Below are 24,993 nucleotides of genomic sequence, written 5' to 3'. Positions count from 1 at the left end.
ATAACCATCTGGACAAAAGCAGGGATTATCCCACTGTATTTAGGACTGGTACAGCCTCACCTTGAGTTCTGCAGTTCTGAGCCCCACTATTTAGGAAGAATGCGAATGTGAAAGTCCTTCAATGTGTCCAGAGGACAACAAAGCTGGTGAAAGGGATGGAAGGCATCTCCTGTGAGGAGTGTCTGAAGACTCTGATTTTGTCTAGTTTGGAGAAAAGGAGGCTGAGGGGTGACCTCATTGTTCTCTACAGCTTCCTGAGGAGGGGAAGAAGAGAGGAAGATGCTGGTCTCTTCTCCCTGGCATCTAGTGATAGGACATGTGAGTTCAAAGTTGCATCAGCAGAGGTTCAGACTTGACAGTAGGAAACATTTCCGTACAGAGAGAGCAGCCAAACACTGGAACAGGTTTCCTAGAGAGGTGGATGGTGCTGCATGCCTGTTAGTGTTTAAGAGGCAGTCTATGCTTCTTTTTTAACTTTTGTCTGTTAATTTTCTTCCAAAACTTCTGAAACATTAACTCTCTGGCCAGTGATAATTCATGTAGCATAAAGCTTTACTATGCCCCTGTTTAGAATCATAGAATAGAATCATAGAATCATCAAGATTGGAGAAGACCTCTAAGATGAAGCCCAGTCATCTGCCCTACAACTCCTAACCACTAACCCACCCACTGTAGCACCTCATCTATCAGTCTTTTGAACACCTCCAGGAATGGTGCCTCTACCACCTCCCCAGGGAGCCTGTTCCAATGTTTAACCACTCTTTTTGTGAAGAAATCTTTTCTCATATCCAACTTGAACCTCCCCTGAATGAGCTTGACCTCATTACCTCTTGTCCTGTCACTGGTCACCAGGGAGAAGAGGACAACATCTGTCTCAGTACAACCTCCTTTCAGGTTGTTTAGATCCTTGCCACACTATTAGCCGTAATTCCTTATAAGCTGCTAGGTCCAGAGTAATTTTCAGATGAAACAGTCCTGGAAGAGGGCTATTAGCACAACATATTGGGTACTTACAAAAAAACAAAGTAAGAATTTGCCAGGAGCAGGTGCCAGCTAGAGGCTATAGCCAACAGAATTATTTTTCATTTGCATCTCATTATACTACATTGCTAATCCCTGATGTCCCCATTCACATCTTGCCACAGCAATGCATGAACTTGTCATCTACATGCTGTGATACTGTCCAGGCCCTTTATCAGAAAACAAGACAGAGGAGGCATTTGTTATTGCTAATGTTTCCATGGTTGTTCTCAGGAGCTTGACACCCTTAGGGAGGAAGAGACCATTCCATTAGCTCCTAACAGACTTAACTAACTTACAAGAGGAATCAAACCTATTAAGATCACCAGCCAAACCAGCACAGTGGTGCTCTCAGCCCGATTGCTTTCAATACTGAAAGAAGCGCAGGGGCCAACAGGCAGTAGGCAGCTGCTGCTGCAAAACTCTTCCACTGGAAGAGTGTTTCTCATCTCCTGATCTTCCAGAGATAGTGGGACTATGAAGATATTTCACTTCTGTGACTTCCTCATATACAATCATGCCAGACTGTACAACAAAGGAAAAATGGCTATTGTTCCACTGGGCTGATCCCACCCAGACCAACTGCAGTGGAATACGGGAAGATATCTAACATTTTCCTCACACTGCACAGAGAAGACATTTGAGGTGGAAGAGAAGAAGACTCATGGCCTACCACGGTACTTCTTCACCAGCTTGATTTATTTCACCCCTTCCGTCAGCCCTGGTCTAGCCTGCTTTATGCTACATGTGACAGAGGTGTGCTGGTGAGCAAAGATCAAACATGAAAATAAAAGCTGATGGTGTAGGAGAGGTAAAATGGTAACAAATGGCAGCACAATTTTCTATGTCAAAATATCAAAGCTTTATATTTTTGGAAAAGGACTGTTTCTTTTAAAGTCTCACACACTTGAGGAAGCTGTAATGGAGTATGAAAACCTAAACTTCCATAAGAATTTTTGTCCTGAGAGCACTAAGTAACTGCTGCCAGGACATTGCAAAACAAGGCAAAATATGAGGCAAGCTACTGAGGCTACTCTCCCTATTACCCATGTCTTAAACAGGAGAGGAGCAAGGGGAAAACACCAAAGGAAAGCTTATTTATCTACCAGGACTTTTAAATATGAAGCCTTAGCATTAAAATATCAAAAATGCTTACTAGAAAGTGTTTTCTTTTACAAGAGCTATATCTGAAGAAGGATGGGCTATTAAGCAGTCAAGCTCAAGTGCAATCTACTCTCAAGCTTCATCAGAACAGCAGCGTTCTTCCACTAGGTCTATTCCCTACACACAGCTGCAGTTTCATCTATTAAATATAACGGTAAAAATAGCTAATGAAAGCTTCTCCTTTTTGTCCTATGAAGGCAACGCAGTTCAGAGAGCCGGAACAAAAGTTTACCCCTGACTATTAAGTGGTACACAAAAAAAAGGGTACATCAAAATAATTTACCGCTCTGAATTTCTGTGCATCTACAGTGAGACTGCATAGTGAGAATGCAGGGCATAATCACCACCCAGCAATTAAGCCTCATAGGAAGACAATCTGGCCCTCAGCAACTTCTCTTCTATTGACTATAATAAAGTCTACCATAATCTCCCAATTTGCAAGTCTGGCAGTAAGGAACAGAATAAAAATGCTCATTTTAATGATCCAGAACCAGTAAGAGAAAGAAAAGAGCTCTACTACTGCATTTTTTAGAATCATTTCTATGAAAACTCAGCTCATACCAAAGCAGTTCTATGACACTGTCCAAAAGCCAAGAGGCCGAGCACTTTGCACAACCACATATGAAAAAATCCTAGCAAGCATCAACCATTTTCAAAATCTATTCTATCAGTCAGCTCAGGTTGGTGAGAATGCTTATGTCCAAAACTGCAAAGGAAGTGTCAGAGATAATAGATATTCTCTGCAACATAGAATGGAAATGATGGAAGAAACCAAGCTAAGGCAAAAAAAAAAGGCAGCATTTTCAGGACATGGCAACAAAAAGAGATAAAGCCATCCCATTCTCCGTGATAACAGCTCAGGCCTTTCTCTCCTCAAACATGGGAAAATGTCAGTCCATAGGTTTGCATCACTGTCAGCATCACAGAGCAAATTACACAGTGGGGTTTTTTTCTTTTTCTCCCTAATAATAAATTATACACTTTTTTCTCTTATTGCTTGTGCCTACAGCCTAGATATTTTAATTCCTAAATGCTAATTGAATGCTAAAAAATGGACAAGACTTTCTTGTAACTCCACACATCCAGAAGGTTAACCTGGAAGAGAAAACACTATGCACTTATTTTTCAATACAAAATTGTTCAGGTGCAGTGGGTCCCTAAGTAAGGCATGGGTTACTTTTCAGATCACATAATTTGTAGAGAGGGGACAACTAATCTGACATCAAGCAAAGGAAAAATCAGATTAATCTATTACACTAATCACAATAGACAAAGTGTTCCTTTCTTAAAGGCTTACTGATACTATTTTGTTACTGTTCCTAACACCAACCTAAGTTCAAGTGCAAATAATAATTTGATCACTCAGCTGCTGTTTAACATTTGCAGTAAGCATAATGGATTCAAAACAGGAAAAGAAAGGAAAAAAACCCCGAAAGATACACAAAGCAACAGACTTACAAGGCAGAATAAATTCTTACTTTAGAGTCAGAACAGATGAATACCACTTGTCTGACAATACACCTCGAAGCAACTACACTATATTTCACTATGTATTTCACCACATTTTCTTAAAAAAAAATAAATGCTTCCTGTTTTAGGTTTAAAGTGAGAAAAAAATCTGTATTAATTTTCACGTGAGTTCTGAAAATAACAAAATTTTAATTGCTTTTAACCTTTTCTTTCTCAAGTCTTCATATTGGCTTATGATTTCTGATTCCTGAGACAGTAGAATAACCTCTGGAAGGAGGGGAGTCGCTGTTTTTAATTCCTGCTAGGAAAAAAAGGTGACTTTGAAACAAAGCATAGAATAAAGAAAAATCAAGTAAAGCGGTTTGGAAGTTATTTTAATTTATATACCAACAAAACTAAAAAATAAAATTTTCAGAAGTGCTATAAAATAAACATTTACTTTCTTGAGAAAATTTGAAAAATTAACATTAGAGATCTTTAATAAATTCCCATCTCTGGCATCTCTCTCCTTGTTTCAGAAACATTGTGTCTCAAAACACCCATCTAATCATTGAATTGAAGGAAGTAAAGAAAATTAATTGCTAAACATAAACATCACATAATAGACAGTTAAAAAACCTCCCTTATTCTGCTAAGGAAAAGGGAAAGCTGTTCTTAAGTTTGTTTTTTGAAAGAACTGAAGTGCTTCAACCGCCCTCTAGCGTTAAAATTCATGCAAAGTTCAGCCAAGAGGAAAGCACAGATGAGTTAAAAAGTCATGTGTCAAGTGTCTTGTTAACTAATGAAAAGCTAAAAAGTAAACAGTATATTTTTAAAAGAGCAGTGAGCTGATCTTGTCTTTAAAATGAATGTTTTCAAAGATCTTTGTAAGGTGCAGTTCTGCCTCACAGCAGCTGGCTACATGAAATTACAGGAATTTTGTTTAGTCAATTTCAGCTCTATATTCCTGAGAAAACTGAAAATAGTGCCAAAGGAAAAATTCTGCTTTGATGCTAAAGAAGGAAATTATTAGAAAATTTAAATAAATAATTAAAAAGTTCAATAATCTGTTTATCTATTTCCATAGCCCAAGCTGTAAGACGAGCAACCATTAAAACTAGAGAACTGGTGGCCTTCATGATTCACTTTATTTAAATAAAACTGTTTATATATAAGCACAGCTGAAAACATTTCTCTTTTCTTCCTCAGGCCCCATGTATGAATTTAACCTTGTGTTTAACTAGCATGCAGAACAAGAAAAAATCAGAGAGAAACCTTCACTAAAAAGCATGAAGTCCTTACCAGCAAATTAAATTATATCCTGAGCAATAACAATATGAATATGCCAAAAAGTGACACTTTCCAAAGAGTATTAGGTACTGATAGAAGAAAGAGAAATGTTCTAATATATAAGCTCTCAAGATGGTCTTTCTAGTGGGCTAAGAAAGGAAAATACAGATCAAGGATATAATGAATAGGAAAAAAATCACCACCACATCTGTATTGCTACATCAAAATCAGCCCAGGACTGTCCAGCTGAGTTTTGAGTATCTCTCAGGATGGAGACTACTCAGCCTCTCTGGGTAACCCTTTCCAGTGTGTGACCATGCTCACAGTAAAAAATTTTTTTCCTTGTGTTCAGATGGAATTTCACATTTTGTGTCTCTTGCCTCTTATCCTGTCAGTAGGCATACTGAGATGAGTCTGGTTACCTCTTCTTCATTTTCCTCCCAATACTAAGACTCTTCCCCCTTGTGCTGAGCAGTCCCAGCTCTCATAGCCTCACCTCATATGAAAGATGCTCCAGTTCCTTAATCACTTCTGTGGACTTTAGCTGGACTAAGTCAATATATCCATATCTTTCTTTTGCTGAGGAGCCCACTAAACACAGTACCCCAGATATAGCTTATCAGTGCTGGGCAGAGAAGATAACCTTCCTTGACCTGCTAGAAATGTTCTTCCTAATGCAGTCCTGAATGCTGCTGGCATCTTTGCCACAAGGTTGCATTGCTGGCTTGTCACCAAAAAGGACCTCAAGGTCTTCTCTGCACAGATGCTTTCAAGATAGCTCACAGTGTGTACTGGTGCATGAAGCAGGTATTCTTAGAACCCATTTCTGGGCATATGAAGATGCTGCTGATGATTAGGAATAGTCAACATAGATTTACCAGTGATAAATCATGCCTGGCCAACTTGGTTGCCTTCTGTGATAAAAAAAACGGATTTGTGGACAATGGGAGAACACTGGATGACATTTACTTTATTAAGTCTTGTAACAATCTCTCAGAGTACTCTTATGATCCAAGTTAGGACATAAGAGTTGGGATGTGTGGACAGCTAGAGAGTTAAAAAACTGGTTGGAAGGTTTGGCTCCAGTAATAGTGGTTGAAGTGTCACACTGTATGCTGGAGTCCAGTAACAAGGAGAGTACAGCATGGGTCTATGTTGAGGCTTCTCCTGTTTGCCATCTTATCAATGGCCTGCACAAGGCAACACAGTACCCTATCATGAAGTTTGTAGATGACAGCAAACAAGGGATACAGTCAATGTGCTCCAGGGCAGGGATAATGTTGTGAGGGAACAAGACAGGCCAGAGAATCAGGAAAGTAATTCTGCTGAAAAGGATTTGAGCCTGGTTGACATTAGGCTAAGCAGCAGTCAGAACCATGCTGTGACAACAATGAAGGCTGAAAGCTTAGTGGACTGTATCTTCAGAAGGATATACAGTAGATAATGGAAGCGATGACTATTATTATTATGATTTATTCTCCGTTTGTGAACACTGCACTGAATCTGGTTTTGGGCACTCCAGAACAAGAAATGTATTGATAATCTTGAATGAGTCCCATTGAAGGCCACCAAGACTCTCAGGGAGCTAGAGCACTGGGTCTGTGAGGAAAAGCTGAGGAAACTGGGCTTGTTTACACTGCCAAAGTTCTGAGGGAACAGAATAGCAGACTTTCACTTCCTAAGAGAAGGTTATCAAGAATACAAAGCCAGGTTCTTAACCAAGGAATATGGCTGGAGAACAAGAGACAATAAATGGAAGTTTCCACAGGATATATATGTAAAAACCCCACTGCTATGAGGTATTGGAATAGGTTATCGAGATGTGGTGGAATCTAAATCCATGTAGATTTCCATTATCCACCTGGACAAAGTTTGAGAAACCTAGTCTGAAGTCAGCCTTGATCTTGCTTTGAGGAGAAGCTGGGATGGATGATCACTGGAGGTCCCTTCCAACCTGTATGATTTTGCAAGTGACCTCACTCTGTAACTCTAACCACAAGGGACTCAGGGGTATCATAAATTCAATACCCTTTCTAATAGTAACAAACATCAGAAGTTATTTATTTTTCTCGTGCTCACTACCCTGAAGCAACTGCATTTATATGTGCTTTTAAAATGGTGTTTGAAATGCAATTATCATCTGACAAATATCTATTTAAGGGTTACTTGTTCATCACTCACAAGGAGTGCTGGCATATATTTGTAGCACTGAGAATCATTTGGGCTGCTCACTCACAGCTTATGTGCTTAGTTAGCACCATTTGTTTCAAGAAAACTTAAACCACTATTCCCACTCCCTTTGTATGTTTTGTTTTGTTCATTACAAACATACTGATATGGGTACCAAGGTGCATAATGTCGCACAGGCGTTTTGTCGTTTTTTTTTTAAATTCAGGCTGGAGTCAAGTCTTCAGAAAGTTTCCATGACACAGATGGTCACCCTTGGTCACCTCTATTGTCCTTACCGTATCTGCTCCATAAGAACTATCACTAGCATGAAGGCTGCCAGTTGCAGAAGACTGTCAAGTATCTGACCACAATAGTCAATCAAGAATGATAGAATAGCTTGGGTTGAAAGACACCCTGAAGATAATCTAGTTCCAAGCCCTCTGCATGGGCAGTGACACCTCCCACTAGAACAGGTTGGTATCAAATCCAATGGACTTGAACACCTCCAGGAACAACACACCTGCAGCTCCTCTGGGCAACCTCCTCACCACCTTCACACTAAAAAATTTCATCCTAATCTCTAACTTAAATATACCCTCTTTCTCTTAAAAAACCATTATCTCTTGTCCTATCACTACTACATTTTTCTTGTAAGAAGTCCCTCCTCAGCTTTACTCTAAGGCCCTTCAGTTACTGGAAAGCTGCTATAAGATCTGTCCAGAGCTGCCTTTTCTCCAGGCTGAACAACCCCATCTCCTGCAGCCTGTCCTCATAGGGGAGGTGCTGCACTCCTCTGATCATCTTCATGGCTTCTTCTCCTCTGGACTCACTCCAACAGCTCCACGTCCTTCTAATGTCAGGGACTCCAGAACTGGACTCAGTGCTCAGGTGGGTCTCACAAGAGCAGAGTAGAGTGGGAGAATCACCTTCCTCAACCTGCTGGCTGTGCTTCTTTTGATGCTGCCCAGGATATGGTTTGTTTAGTGGCCTGCAAGCACAGATTTCTGGCTCCTGTTGAGCTTATCAGCCAACACCCCCCAACTCCTCTTCCTTAGGGCTGTTCTCAATGCATTCTCCACCCAATCTGTAACTATGCTTGGGATTACCCCAACCAGTGCATGACCTTGCACTTGGTCTTTATTGCACTTCATGAGGCTAGCACAGGCCCACCTCTCAAACCTGCCAAGGTCCATCATCAATGAGACCTACATTTAATGTCATGATTACAATTTCATGTTAATCATGAGTAGATTTGCTGACACAAACTCTGAGAGAAGCAATAACCCGGCAGGACTAAGCCAAATCACTGCCTGGTATGCAGAGCCTGATGTAATACTTGGCTTCAAGTTGCTCCCATGACTCTCAATTACACATACAGAAACAGTCACATTACACAGCTACTTTTGTTCAGGAGTTTTGTGAAATCTGTCAAAAATTCTATGCTGTTCACACCAGTATCAGCAGTAGGCATTACTTCACTGTAAGCATCATGGATCTCTGAAGCACAGTAAAGTATTCAAGAGGACAAAAGATAAATACAGTTTTAAAAGAGAGAATAATGTTTATAAATATTTCACAGGAAAGTCAAAGTCCCTACAGTATTGGTGACTAGAGTTCATCAAGTACAGAAGTTTCAAAATCACTTTACTCAGATGCATACATTCACGGCAGTGCTGCTGCTTTATGCACACTCTCAGCATGATAATAAAATTCTAATGCATTGGGCATGCTCAGATATCACAACCAGCCCAGGTACCATCCTCTGGGAATGTTTGAGTTAGCACAGCATTAGTCTGGCATCTATCCACTTTTACAAAACAACTCATGGAACCCAAAGGCCACTTCCCATCATCTTTGTTGACTGTCCCACAGCTGTGGGTGGACTAATACCCCAGGGGACTCCCACCTGCTTCCTTTCTCTTTTTTCTGACACTCCCATTATGTACTCTCATTGCATGACAGAAGTTATTGAAGCAGCAGGGAAATGCCTCCATTTATACTAAAAAATAAACAGGCATCCTATCTCATGCAACAACCTTCCCATCACATGGTGAAATACTCATGTGACATGTTCTCACAGGAACAGAAGTTCACCAGACCCCTGACAGGAAGTTTGTGGACACTATGGTCAGATGAGAGAACACACCATGATGCAGAGCCTGCCAGTGCTTCATTTAAGAAAATATTAGATAATGTGCAGCCTTGAGATGCTGAGTGCCATACTCTCACAGGAAGGGACAAGAATCTCACGGGAGTCAGGAAAGAGAGAAGTTCCTATTTGAAAATCCCTGATTGAACTTAGTAGGTGGAGAATAGACTTAAGAACTGAAACCAAACATTTAATATACCTTTCCAAGTAGGATTTCTTGAGTATTACATATAGGAATTCATTACCTAACTGTACCTGCAAACCGTTTTAAATGCACTAAACTCAGAGACCCACCATCAACTTTGATGATGACTTCTACAGTCTATAATAATGATATGATGTAAGAAAATAAGTACACAATTTTCTTCATTGTTTTTCCCATCTTTGACTTTCAGTGAACCTCCTCTTCACATGACAAAAAGCGATCAAAAGCTTTCACTTAAGCATCTTGGAAGACTATCAAATTAACAGTAAAGATAGCATGTGTATGCTATAATTTTCAGTTTTAAGTACTTACTTCATATGTCTGTTCTCAGTGGGTATCCATGGAATTATGATAATCCAAATAAAAGTGCATAAGGGGACTTAGCAGATGTTATTTTCACCATAGAGTGGTTTGGGTTGGAAGGGACCTTAAAGATCATCTAGCCCTAATCCCTTGCATGGGCAGGGACATCTCCCACTAGACCGGGTTATTCAAAGCCCCATCCAACCTGGCCTTGAACACTTCAGAGTAATGGGCCTTCCACAGCTTCTCTGGGCAACCTGGTCCAGTGTCTCACCACCCTCACGGTGAAGAATTTCCTCCTGATGTCTGATCTGTATCCACCCTTTTCCAGGTAGATGATATCAGTTGCCCTCCCTCTGTCCACCAATGCAGTGACCCCATAGTAAAAGGCCACCAGATTTGTCACACAGGATTTGTCCTCAGTGAAGCCATGCTGGCTGTCAACAATCACCTCTTTATTTTCCATGTGCTTTACCAGAGCCTTCAGAAGGACCTGCTCCGTGATCTTACCAGGCACAGAAGTGAGGCTGACAGTAGGCTTTTTGAAACAAGCCTACAAGGGTACACAATTATATCTACAGCTTTCCACAAATTGAGCACAGAGATCAAAAAGTGAACAAAGCCACTAGGCAGTTTCAGTAAATGTTGAAGAGTAGTCTATTTCTCTTTACACACCCTCCCTGAAAAAAGAAATTTCCATGCCCATACTATTTTAGTTCTTTCCATATACTGCAACTATCTTTCTCATTCATCCAAGCTTCATCAGCCTCATTTAATACATTTCAAATTGGGTAGCTGGGGATGCTTTAACAAACAGGAATTTGTCTGAGCTTGGCTGGATTCCCTCAACTGCACCCTCATCCACCAGTTGTAGATGACTGGTACTAGCCAACTGTAAATCACTGTTCCTGAACAAGTAACAATTGTTAAATAAAAGAAAACACGAAACAAGGACATAGTTTCATCTGTGTATTGCTCTGTGCTGCTATCAAAGGAAGCACTTGCATGAAAACACAAAAGCAGGAAACATCAAAAGTACGTTCCTTGGCACCAGCTCTTTGCAGGTTTCAGTCTTTACTGCACAGCACATCACACCAATTAATAAAAGATGAGCTGGGGGCAACTTTAAAGCAAAAACAAATGAGCAAACCAAAGCAAAAGCCAAGCCAATGAACAGCACCCCAAAAAAACCCCATACCAAACAACAAGCAGACTGAAGACTAAAGCAGCAAACAATTGTGACTTGTGAAGTCCTAACAAAGGTCAGTGCTTCCCCTGAGATTTTTATTTCAGCCGTTAGTTGTGAAAGGCAGACATATACCAATGTCCATAAATGCTAAAGGTAATAAATAGTATTCATATACAGGCATACTCACTGGCTTTCTACAAATGTTGTCTTTTTTTTTTTTAATTTAGTAATAAGGTTATAAAATATTACATGGAAGTGTACCGGTTTTGCTAGTGTACTAATTTTCTTACTTAAAAAATGCAAAACACTAATATTCAATTAACTTCCAGAGTCTTCTTCCCATCTCGCATGTCTGTGAATGACCCAAACAGCACCAAGTGTCATAGGTGTGGCTGGACATAGAGCACACTTCTGGGTGAGGACTCCCATACAAAATTTAGCTCTTGGCACATCTTTATTTTCTAGTAGAAGAATGGAACTTAGAATCCCAAGCCATGAGGAAGAAAAACAAAAAAAAAACCCAAAACCCAAGGTTTAATAATTCATATTTTTAGCAAGGCTGCTCACGATGTTTTAAGTTTAAATTGTATAGCAAACGTTCAAAAATTAAAATTAAAGCAGTGAGCAAAACACAAATCACATACATAAATGTTACTTAGGCTAAAAATAAAACCATGGAGACAATATAAACTAATTAGATGTTATCTTTCTAAAAGTATGCTCATAAAATAAAAATACATTTCAAAATTAAAATTACTTAAAACATTATATCTGAACAGTTTTCACTTTAAACTGCACAAACATTTTAAAAAGATTACAAAAATCACTATGAAAAAAACATGTATATCATTTTATGACTTTTGCCCAGTAACTAGTATAAATATTTATGGTATTCAGAAATTATGTATTTCTGAAATTATGTTTTCTGTAAGAATGAGTTTGTGCTTTTGCACCCCACAAATCTATGTCATCTGTGCTGCTCAGAGTTACAGGAACAGAATTCTGTTTCTTTTCTTAGCCATGCACAGTTTCAGTTTGCTCTCCGTGCCCACAGCATCTCCCATCATTCTTACCACTGCCAGCAATGTACAGTCAAGCCTGACTTAATGCTCACCCCTGGAACAGAGCATAAAAATAAACACACAAAGGCAAACCAAATGCTAGCATTCGTGTGTTCAAATTTTATCTACCTTACATAGAATCAAATAGACCAGCTCAAAATGTTTGCCACTTAACCTCCTCCTGGTCCATGTGACAGGCCTTTTTCACTTGGTGTGTCATTCAGTTTCCATCTGACTTCACTGCCTGAGTTTGCACTGAATGCCTTGTCAAAAATTCAAATAGCTTTTGTCAACTGTCAATTCTTTGTAAAAGGATCAAGTAAGAGTCTGGGACTTGCTTGATGGAGCCCACTTAGAAAAAGAAGTTTCCTGATAAATCACTTTTGGGGAATCTCTCCATGAGCCTCTGAAACTACTGAGGGCAAATTAGTGGAAATAAATAGGCTTTCCATCTCACCATTCCTGAGTAGTAAGAGTGCACCCATGCCATACTTTTCTCATTTACAGAACTGCTTTGTGTTCTCTGATGTTTCCTAATTCCTTCATTTTTCTTCTTAAGCATTCCTTGAGTGAACAGAAAAAAATCTACAATACTAGGCAAATTAATCTCCATGTCAGCCTGAGGACAATATAGAGGCAGGCAGCAAAGGTACTGGCAGGATGAAAAAGGTCAAACAGCTGAGTAGCATAGTTTAGTTAAGAACAGCATAGGGCTGAGTTCAATCTTACTCTCCCACTACTGCAATGGTAGAAACACAAGGGGAAAAGTGATTAATTAGCTTGACAAAAGGGAAATAATTAGGATCGATGACTATTCTTGTTACCTACACATATCCCCAACTTCTTCATTCCAAAAGCACAGAACTGTCAGCCCAAGTGTTAGGCTTAGCAAAAGCCTTGGCAGTGACTTCTACAATCCAAAATGATAAACTATACCCCCCAAAAAAAAAGGATATAATATCTCATGAAGACTTCTGTATTTCTGCCTGGGGTAAACCTAGCTGCCTGAGGGCACAGACCTGCCTAAAAATCCAGAGAAACTAAACTAAAGAGTTTAGAGAAACTAAACTACAAATGGTTCTGCATTTCATATAGACTGAAAACTACTGTTTTAAAAAACTGAATTTATGAGCTCACAGCTGTCCAATAGGCCAGCATAGGAACACATACATATCACTGTTAAAAATGAGGCCTTTCCATTTCATTTCAGTGATGCAAACAATGTGCTGCATGCAGCAAAACAGATAATGGAGAAGCTCAGCCCACAGAGAAGCAGCTCCTTGAGGCTTCCAGAGGAAACCATGTTCAAGAACTGCTGTATGGAAGGCATCTGGGGACCCCAGCTCTGCAAGGCCCTCGTGACAAGCAATAGGGACAACAAACTAAGGAAGAGCAGAAAATTGTGTTCCATCAGTGACCACGTTGCTTCATTACTTCCTTCACATGAAAAATGAGTAAGACACAGACCAATCTTATCACTCTGAGGGAGATTTGGTTATACATGTCACTAAAGACTCTGGTGAATTTTTTTTCTCTGTATTTAAAAACTTTAAAAACTACATGAAAGAGATGGCCACAAATCTAATACTCCAATTAGAAAACGTGGTTTCTTGGTGACAGTGGTGGCACCAAAAAAAAAACCCTCTTAAGTTTATTAATGGTGGGGACAAATATTACAAGCTCAAGCAACCTGATAAGGGCCAGCAATTGATTCTTAACAGTATTTCTGGAACAAATCCTTTCCAATTCCCCCCTAATTTATATTTTACCAGTGGTGTGCTCTCATGCATGGAGATTTAATTTTACGGCACATTAGAGCTTAGCTAGATCATATTACTTAGTAACTTACTGGACATGATAATTTACAATTCTGCCTCAAGGCTTTAAAATCCATCTTAAAACAGGGACCCCTGAACATGAAATTACCCTGACCTGACCAAAGGCCAGCACCAAGGCCAATGCCCAGAGGAACTTTCTCTTCCTCATGTTACCTCAGCAAGACTTCTAATGATGCCCCTGAAGTCCTGCTCTAACATTATTCATATAATGGGACAAGCTCTTTGTATGACAAAGAACAGAGACCGATGCCAAGAATTCACACAAAATAGATACAAATGAGGTGTAGCCCTGACTATGAACACCCTAAAATGTTACACGTTTTATAAATATGGGCCTTTGACACAACCAGGTCATTAAGTTATTTCTGTAACTGTAGGACAGCCAAATAAATGAATTAAATATGCTCTCACACTTCTCTTTCTCACCTTGCTTGTCATATCTCATTTTGGATTAAACTTTACAGCCTATATTTGTACACAGTAGTTCCCAGGCTCTCCTCTCCGCACCTCACTCTGGACAAAGTACAAAGAATTTCAGAGCAATAACCTTCTTCACAGTCCAAAACAAACTATATAAATGCAAAACAGATCTGTGCCAATGAGGTAGCCAGGGTCACCCTAGAAGATCCTAGAATCACAGAATCATTCTGGTTGGAAAAGACCTTTAAGGTCATCAAGTCCAACCATTTATCTAACTCTGCAAGTCCAGTGCTAAACTGTATTCCTAAGCTTCATGTCTACACATCTTTTAACCACCTCTAGGGATGGTGATTAAACCACCTTCCCTATGCAGCCCATTCCAGTGTTAAGCAACAATTTCAGTGAAGATATTTCTTCTAATATCCAATCTAAACCTTCCCTGGCACAACTTGAGGCCCTTTCCTCTTGTCCTGTTACTTGTTACTAGGGAGACCACCCCCACCTCACTACAACCTCCTTTCAGGTACTTGTAGGGAACCATAACATCTCCCCCCAGCCTCCTTTTCTACAGACTGAACAACCCCAGTTCCCTGGGACACTCCTTGTAAGACTTGTTCTCCAGGCCCTTCACCAGCCGTGTTGCCCTTCTCTGGACTTGTTCCAGCACCTCGATGTGTTTCTTATAGTGGGGGACCCAAAACTGAACACAATATTCAAGGTGCAGCCCCACCAGTGCTGCATTCAGGAAGACATTCACTTACTTGATCCTCCTAAGATCCCACAGTCCTCCACATGGGCAAGGCATAGTGTCAACTTGTCCACATACTTGGGCACCTTGAATGTTTGAAAACTATTATTCAACACATCCTATATGATAAAATGCCCATCTTATAAATAAATGGCAGACTGCCAAAAAGATGCACACCCTTTTTGATTCACAACAGTGAGAGCAATAAGGGCTTTACAGACATTAAAAAAAAAAAAACAAAAAACAAAAAAACCCCAGTAAGTTATGGTTTTATGATATAACTCAAGACTATCTCCACTAATTATGTAGTTCTGACTCCTTTACTGAGCAGTTTGATACAACAGCTTTTACAATACACCACATTTAATTTTGAGTGATTTTTGAGTGATGAGTTCACTGAACTTCAAAACCATATTCTAGCAAGGCATTCAATCATTTTATCTTCACAACAAATTTATTATTCAGATACTAGAAATTCTAGTCTGGCAAGCTTTCAAATACGCATAAGTAAAAGGCACATTTCCCATACAGCTCAGTATGACGAAGTCACATCTTCTAAGTAAAAATGGACACCTTTGGAAATAAAACCCCTGAAATAAAGTATAGGGTATCTGAAATCCCACAGCTAACACTGATCAGCAAAGTAAAAAAATGAGGTAATTTATCTGTTAGGATACTACTTTTTCAATCTGTTATGAAAGTGGCATCAGTAACATAATGGAAAGGGGAGAAAATGGCATATTACCATGCATGCAAGATAAATGTCTGAAATACCCTATTTATCTTAAATCTCTGGTGGTTGTGGATTCCTTTGTAACTCCTTGATGATTCGATTCACAGATCAGCATTATGGGAATCACATCTATGCCCATTTACCAGTGTAATATGATCTCTTAGCATAATTAGCATATTCTGACACTGCCACAGACTTCTAGCAGATTGGAAATGTAAATATTTGCCACACAATACATACTAGTGCCCAGTGCTATATAATGGTGTAATTTTAGACTCTCACTCAATGTGCTTTCTCTTCTGGAGGCAGAGTTAAGGCTGATGTAAGAATTCTCATTTTCATAATACAAGGCAGTTTATACATTACAGGTAATGTCACATTAATTTCTGCAGCATTATATTTTAAAGGGGTTGAAACAAAATGAAAGAGCTCACAATACAGCAATTTTTTCAGGTGGCACAAGGATGAATAAAAAGAAAACTCCTGGAACAAATAATAACCATTTCAAGCTACCCCAACTATCTTTTTCCTGGTGTATTCCATCACCCATGAGCACAGCACGTCTTTTCTAGGACACCAAAATCAACAAAGCACCATTCAGTATGATTCAGAGCATGGCACACGTGCAAAAAGTAATAAAAAAAAATAATTGCAAGATATAAACACACAGCAGTCCTACACAAGACACATCACATTATATGCCTATGCTGAAGCTTTCTATAACTCTCTTAAATTCTACAGCATGAAATGCCAAAGGTTCTTTGTCTTACATGGTGTAACATTTCATCTCATCTACAACAAATACAGATGTTATCTATATCAATACCTTTCACCTATCTCTTAATTCTTTTTCTTGAAACAAAAATATCCTGACGCTGTTTATGTCCAATTGCAAATGTACAAAATTTAAGCTAGTTGTACATCTTTTATTAATAAATCTTATTACTAATTTTTTTTCTCAGAAAAATACAGGTCCTACAAGTAGAATTTTACACAGCAGTTAGAGAACAGAACTACTGCTTTGACATTGAAAACTCCTCAGTCGATTTCTCAGTTCTTCCTTATTTAAACAGTATCCCAAGGTCAATACATCTTTGCCATATCCCTAAGACTCAGTCATTGTGTGGCATCACCTGTAGTAATGATTCACATAAGGGTAAAGGAAAGCTTCAGCATTCCTTATTCTTAGCCTCACCTAACATGCTCTTTTCCTTTTCCAATTGAGGGGAGCTTTTTTTCTTTCACAGACTGTAATCTCTCATCACTGATCCCGAAATGTTTAACAGTAGATGTTCCTTACCTGCAGCTGTCTTTACAAGTTTTACAACAGCAGCATAGAGGGACACAACAGTCCTTGGCAAGCCAAATGCATGAGTGGACCGTGATTTCTCTGCTGGCCCAAGTGCTAGGATCTGCCAACCTGGACTCCTCACAGCCTTTGGCATAACACATGGCATTCAATAGAAAGGTGGCCCTCACCTTTCCTTTCCCTGAAGGGAGAGAAATTGATTCCTCTGCTGCACCAGAAAGGCAATGAAAGGTAGGCAGTGCCACATTTTCCACTCACTTCTTAGCCAAGGCTAAATCCCTGAAGAACACAGGGTGTGTAAAACCACAAAGCAGTAGTCCTGCAGCTGCACTAGGAGGCCAAACACAAGGGTAACAGTTGGTCCCTCCAGGATGAGTCTATTTTTTCAAGCCTGTTTATAAAATTATACTTGCACAAAAGCACACAACTTATATGAACCAATGAAAGTGCTATCAGTAGGAACACTGGTTCTTCCCTGTTTCCTGTCCCTTCAAACGTGAGAGGTAAAAAAGCAGCAAGAATAATATTTACATATAATGAAGAGAATTACTGTCCTCCACTGTTATATTTCCTTCAGTACCTACAGCAGCACCTGGGAGACAACTTCAACAACAAACCCATTACTCTGGACTCTCAACATTTGTGGCAGGAAAAATAACACATCACAAGATTTCATAAGGTTTCAGTGCTGGCCCAGCTCGTCTCCCCTTAATGTCAATGTCAGTAGCATAGTAGGTCAGATTGAATGACTTTGAGCATCCTTCACAGACATCTTACTTACCTGAGGTAGTTGGATGTATGCCAATGGAAGACTTGCAAATGAAACCTAGAAAGATAAAGAGGACTGTGATATATGATGTTAATGAATTTGTATTCCTAACCAGTAAATTCAGAATTGAACTAAGAAGAAAGTGAATATGGGGCTAGACAAAGCAATTGAGACCTATAATTTTCCACAAAAACAGTGTAAGCAACACAAGGTCTTAACGAGACTGACTTCTGTCTCGGTGATAATTGAAGCGTGGGTCTTGTTCTTAAAACAAGGCACTACCAAGGCTAACTAGGCATCAAAAGAATGCAAACATCTGCACAGAGACAACATAAAAATGCCACAACCAGCAGATAAGGGAAAAATTATGGCTAGGGTCTAATTTTGCTCTGTAACAGGACAATGAAGTCAGCGAAAACAAGAAAGGTAAAAAAGTTCAAGCTTGAGGAAGACTTCTTATTTCATCCAAAGACCCCCTGATGACCCCCAGATATCTCCCCAAAAGAAGACTCCACCCAGACTCCACCCAGACTCCGCCTATCATGAATATTATAATGGCATGATGTAATCCCTATGAATATGTATGTAAACCCACCTCCTTTTGAATATTCATAGAATTGTAATCAATAAAAGGTAATCCTAGAGTTTTAGATTTGTGCGTGTGAGTGGAGCAGAGACTCCCCATGCACCCAGCACTATCTTGCTCACTGCAATTTCAATTTTATTAATTAATTAAACCATTAACAGAATATTGAGTCTCAGTCATTTATAACAGGACCAAAGTGAACTTTGTTGCCTGTTGGACCCAGCTCCCATCACAAACATAATCACCTCAAGAGGACAGAAAGGAGGAATTAAGCAGGGAGGGGAAGGGAAGCAACAGGAAAAGTTACATCAAATCCCACCTGCTTCTAAACAAAAGCAGTAAGTCTAAACACTGGTTGCTGGGCCATAATATACTGATTTCATCTGGACTCAAATTTAAATAATGACAATAGGCAAAATATTAAAACAGACTCACAGAAATTCAAGGGGAAACAGGGATTAAGAGGAAAAGCAAAATTTGTTTGCCAATTAAATCAGAAATATTAGTGAGAAATAGCTATTGCTTCTTCCCCATTGCATTGGCCCCCTATCATCACCAAGATACCTGATGAATGGTTTACAGCAGCAAGAAAAGAATTAAACAAGAATTTCTGTGATGAACCCTCCTGTACTAACCCCACTTTCTGACTGGCCTCATCTTTGCTTCTAGTACAACAAACCATTGCTGGCGTGAAAATCACAGAAAACCAAATAGCACAAAGCATCTCACTTTCTCCAATTCATACTGGTACTTTCAGGGCTGTGGCACAACTACACCATTATAAGGGTGCTTCAAAAATAGCAAACTGACAAGAGTGAGACCAGGACTTCCTCCAAACACGTGGAAGAGACACATAAACAGCACCATCTCCAGTGCCTAAAACCCCATAAAAATTATTTCAGCCACATCCGAAAAGTGCAGGATGATTAAAAAAACATGGCTATTCATCAAACTTGGTCGCCAAAAATGTTTCCATTATTCCATTGTTCATGGTTTGTAAGTTAATGCTTTCTCTCAGCTTGCCTCACTGTATCATGTAAGATTCTGAAAGACTGTTTCCAGAATCTAGAGGTCACAAAAACTACTCAAGCATTATCTGTGAGACAATAATTAATTTCTAAGTGTTTTCAAATTTCCCATACAGGGCATTTTTTAAAAGATGAACAAGAAAACCTGATTTCAAGAACAGTGCTCTCAAAACTAACTACTGCCTTCAGTCTTTTCACATTCAGTGTTAAGCATTCTCTCCATCATTTATCAGCAGTCTGGGTTAACAGGGGAGGCCCCAGATGACAGGTTGGATCAGTGAGCCAAGGCCAGTGATATAAGGTTTAACAATGCCAAGTGCCAGGTCCTGCATTTCAGTCACAACATCCCCAGGCAATGCTACAGGCTTGGGGAAGAGTGTCTGGGAAGCTGCATGATGGACCTGGGGGTGAGAGCCAGCTAAATATGAGCCAACAGTGTGCCCAGGTGGCCATAAAGACCAAAGGCATCCAGGCCCATATCAGGAATAGTGTGGCCAGCAGAAAAGTGATAGTGCCCTTGTACTCAATACAAGGACACTGAGGTGCTGGAGTGTGTCCAGAAAAAAGCAACAAAGCTGGTGAAAGGTCTGGAGAACAAGTCCTGTGAGGAGAGGCTGAGGGAATTGGGATTGTTTAGTTTGTAAAAGAGGAAGCTGAGGAGAGACCTCATTGCTCTCTACACCTACCTGAAAGGAGGTTGTAGGGAGGTGGGTGCTGGCCTCTTCTCCCAAGTGAAAAATCACAGGACTAGAGGAAATGGCCTGAAGTTGCACCAGAGCAGGTTTAGATTAGATACTGGGAAGAATTTCTTTACCAAAGGACTAGTCAGGCACTGGAATGGGGAGGTAGAGGAGTCACCACCCCTTAAGTATTTAAGAACTGTATAGATGAGGCACTTCAGAACATACTCTAGTGGGCATGGTGATATACATAAATATATTTTATTTTATTTTATTTTATTTTATTTTATTTTATTTTATTTTATTTTGAGGGTGTTGATGGATGGACACTGTGATCCTAGAGGTCTTTTCCAACCGTGACAATTTTTGCCTCAAACATCACCTTTAATGCCAAGAGAAGGCCTTCTAGATTTCACGGTTCACACAGTATATTTACCATACCTACTGCAGTACATGGACACCTCAATGTATCATGTACATCTGTTCTATACATTTTCCATAATGTGAACTAATACTATATGAAACTAGCCTCGTTGCTGATATCAGGTTCTATGTCAAACACATGCAGGCAACCAGCAACCAAACCAGCTCCCTAGAAACACAAGAGACAAGTTTATTTCAGTAACTGAAAAAATCATATTGAATTCAAATGTGGCTTAGCAATAAATAAAAAATGCCAAAAAAATTTCAAGGATTTTTTTTTTCAGTTCAAGTTTTTTACAGCTTCACTGCACACATATTGGCCAGTTAGTCAAAGTGATGCCACACACAGTATGTTGTCAACTACATTTAAAGATTAACTTCATTCACCACTGATCTGAGCCTGTTATGAATACAGTGTGGATACAGCAATGGCAGAAGTGGTCTGAGAGGAGCCCTTCAAGTCACATAATCCAGTGCCAGGTAGTGGTTATCGACGTATCACAGCTATGCTGCTTGCATTGATGTAAGCCAGGTCTATACAGTAAAATTAAGAAAGAAAAGCAAATGCATGCAAGAAAAATATTAGAAGAAAGAGGTCTTGCTGTCAAGCCAGGCAAATGCTGAGAACAAACTCAAAGAAACAAGAACCAGATCAGGACTGATGAGATCAAAATTCACAGGCAGATGCAGCTGGAGCTCAGTTCATGCCCTCCAAGATTCACTACAGGGCTCAGGTAGGTACAGCGTTGTTGCAACAAATGTTGATGCAACAAACATACATCCTGTGAATCCTTCAGAAGGTACATGAGTAGGGCACTGTACTCAGCAGTTGGGCAATCTGTTCCATCTACTGTTCACAGAGGAGGGAGGTCAGGAGACAAGGCTGTCTTCCAGACCAGAAATCTTGTAACACAAGGGCTAGTAAAACCTCTGAAAAAAAATCACAGAATGATAGAATCACTTAGGTTGGAAATTACCCTTAGCATCATCAAGTCTAGACCTTTTATATTCTAGAAATCTCAGTGATTGGTAAGCAGTTATTTCTTGTTAAACATTAGGAACATCACCACACTGGGTGCTCTACAAGAAAATACACTTGCCTTTCAGTTCCTCAAATCATGAAAGGAAAGTCTGTTAGCTTTTGTAGATGTATGCTCTGGACTAAGGCCATCAGCAACAGATAAATAGCCACTTGGGCTATCACTGACAGTTTCAAGTTTGCTGTCAGGTCATTTTGTACCTAAAGAGTGGGTTGAGTGTATTTTATTAAGAAAATTAAACTCTACATCTCTAACCACTTTCTTATATTTGAAACAGTAACAGGATTGCCCTGTGACCCAAGCAGAAACAGCCTGATAGCTATCTTCTACAAATTTCAGAGGAACACGGTGCAAGGAACACAACTTCTCAATGCCTCTTAAGAGTAAAGAAGATTCCTTAGCAGCTCAATTAAAAAAAAATGCCTTAAGAAGATTTTAAGAAGTGACTTTCAAGTTTAAAAGACAGAGAAATTGATTACCTCTCATTAAGCACCTCTCACTAAAGGTAGAGGCTCCTGCATGAAGCAACTTCTCTCTTTAAAGCATTTTAATAAGTAGTTCAGGAAAAAGACAGCTGCATATCTGAATGACTTGAATAAGTTTTGTTTCCCTTGTTTAGGTTTAATATAAAAACAGTGAGAAAGAAATGGAATACAGACTAGAATGTGCATAGAATGTGTGGTTCTCTTACCACAGAATGATTTTTCTCAACTCTTCAAAGAGGAACTGATGGAGAATAGAATGAGAAGGAATAGTTGAAGATGAGTCTACACAGTGAGGAAAAACAAGCTATGATGAGATATAAACAGGATTTTTTGCTTTCATAAAAGATAGCAAGATATTTTAGAGAGTGCTTGAGGGTTACTGGACAACAGAAAACTTCAGCTAAGAACAAAAAAGAGAAAGAACCTAATGAGGGTGAATTTTTCAGGGAAAAACGACTGCTTGAAAAAAAAAAGATGTTTTGAGAAATAATTGAAAGGAAAATAGAATGAAAAGGGGAGAGTTTCTTGAATAACTCTCAGGAGATATTTTGTGATGACTGTTCCAACAGGAAAGGGTACAACATGGAATCAGGAAAGCTGAAAGCCACACAGATTAATTTACATTGGTGGGAGAACTTATGTGCCTGTTCTCATTTCTGCTTCTCCCTAGAAGATCTCTTCTCTACTTCACAGTTCTTTTCACTTTGCCTTCTATATTTGGAATACAGAACACTTCCAAAAAGTTCCTGTTCACAATGAAGTTACTTGCTTTCTTCCATTTTCCTCTACAGCTGACTGGTCCCAGAAAATCCTCTTACTGAAGCTCTATCCTAATCTAAAACCACATTTACCTGAAATGCTGTCCTATCTTCCCTGTTACCCACCTGAAACAGAAGAAGCTTCCCAGTGTAGGATCCAGCCCCTCCTCTATCCCTAGTAGCTGACTCTTCATCTTTTATGGCACCAAACAGCCCAGCAATAGGTGTCTACAAGATTTATATGCTACTCATAGCTGCTTCTGCTGCTATCAGCAGAGACCCAGGTGCTATGAAATGCAGAAGTCCTGCCTCTCCTGCCATTTTCTCCATTGCTGGGGAAAAGATCCTGGGTAGCCCTTTAACATTCAGAAACATTGTTACTTAGCAAAACTTTGTGAGACGGTACAACAGATCCAATCACTTTGAACTGTTTGTATTTGCAAAGCTTCCTTTACAGGCTTTTAAGCCAGCCCTTCACTTTTTTTATTTTACGAGGAGACATCCTTCTTCTGTCTGCTTGTTAGTACATGTCTCTTCTGTTGCCAGAGCCATTATCTAATTCCCCGATGGTATTTTATGTATGTATATAAATAAAGATAAACAGCATTCTGCACACTGTCCTCAAGTAGAACCAACAGGCTAAACATTCTTCACTTTCGAGCCTTCATAACTTCAGCTACACTTTCTTCAAATGAAGCAAAGCAACAACCTTCATTTGCATGAGGCTACAATCTTAACATAAAATCCAATGCAAAGATGATTTGGGGATAAGTACACATTTGAGAAATCAAAAAAATGTTGAAAATAGAGCCAGTTGAACATATTCAGTAGAACCACCTTATACTGAACTGTATGCAAAGTTACAGATAAAAAACAGCAAGGGACATAAAGAAAGGAAAATATTATTTCAAAAGTATTCTTGCATTATTCAACCTTTAGAAATGAGCAAATCCAAATAGGAAGCCTCCTTGTCTGCACTTAACATGAATTTTGAGTACAGCTGCAATGACCATAAAAAGTGTCAACGTACTGTCATAAGGCACTTGAAGAGAAAAACACATACTACCAAATTGCAAAAGATTAGGAACCTGGGTTAGTAACACTAGAGTATGCAAAACTCCCTCTTAGGCTTTGTCCCTTTATAGCCATATTCACTTGGAAATTAAAAATTATTACCTAGAGGCTATAGAGAAGAGTGCAATGAATACAGATAAGACTGCCAAAGTACTACTTATCTAGCTTTGCCACATTTTTCCTTTGAGTCCTTCACACCAGAGCCCTCAACCCAGGATTCCTTCACATTCAAGCCCTGTCTCCCTCAGATCGAATGATTTTAGTTATGAGTGAACTTGAAGGAAACAAATACAGGAGAGCTCACACAGCCCCTCTGCTCTCTAGGATGTGAGTTGATCCCTTGTCCCTAGGACAGAGTCACAAGATTTTGAGCTAAGTCTCCTCCAAACCTGCTGGGTGTGTCATTTCAGCTCTCTGTTCAGTGTACCACCACCTCATTCTTCCTTTTCAGACTTTCCTCTCAGGGGAGGGCCGTGGACTTCCTCTCCCTTACCCTACTTCCTTCTCAAGACTCCTGCATTTTCACTTACTCTTCCCTGAGCTCCTTCTCCAGCCTAGCCCTGACTCCTCCCCAGACATGCCAGTAAAGGATACTACAGCTCGTGTGGTCCTATGCCTACATGAATTTTATATATACTCCATCATATCTATACACAGACCAACCCGAGGAATTCTAAATCAGTGAGGACTGCTCATAGCAAAAGCAGCTCTTCTTTAATATCATTAAAACTATAGCTCAGTTCAGCTGATTTGAGAGATATGCTGTGAGTTGACCTCAGAAATATAATTAGCCTTTCGTTATTTAATGCAGTTTTGTTTCCTTTTTTTCATTCATAACAGACATCATGGAAATAAACACCCTAGCTATTAGTCACTTCCACCTTCAGAAATATCAGGCGTTAGAAAAGCATGACAGAGTTTGCACTAGAGAGGAGAACTCTGACAGCAAAAGGAAAAAGTGCTTTCAAAAGAACTAAAGAAAAATTTTCTTATTATGCCTTTTGCAACAAAGATTCAAATCTTCTAAACTGATGATTAAACTGTCTTTTAAACTGGAAGAGGGTAGATTTAGGTTAGACATTAAGAAGAAATTATTTACTATG

General features: G+C 39.5%; 1 protein-coding gene across 4 annotated transcripts in view; it reads right to left on the bottom strand.

Annotated features, from left to right (window-relative positions):
• TSPAN9 (tetraspanin 9) overlaps window positions 1–24,993 on the bottom strand; it is a 167,567-nt gene that overhangs the window by 137,059 nt on the left and 5,515 nt on the right. For 3 of the 4 annotated variants that reach the window (XM_071762658.1, XM_071762652.1, XM_071762644.1), the window contains exon 2: window positions 17,829–17,873. Coding sequence is in view for 1 of the 4 variants with exons in the window: in XM_071762634.1 (XP_071618735.1) it covers window positions 17,829–17,873; window positions 21,313–21,339 (72 nt within the window). In the remaining 3 variants the exon portion in view is untranslated. Of the gene's footprint in view, window positions 1–17,828; window positions 17,874–21,312; window positions 21,439–24,993 lie in introns of those variants that run through there. The other variant, XM_071762634.1, reaches the window with a different exon arrangement.

This window comes from Heliangelus exortis, chromosome 1, assembly GCF_036169615.1.
Source record: "Heliangelus exortis chromosome 1, bHelExo1.hap1, whole genome shotgun sequence".
NCBI lineage: Eukaryota > Metazoa > Chordata > Aves > Apodiformes > Trochilidae > Heliangelus > Heliangelus exortis.
This window is presented reverse-complemented; position numbering and strand designations above follow the sequence as displayed.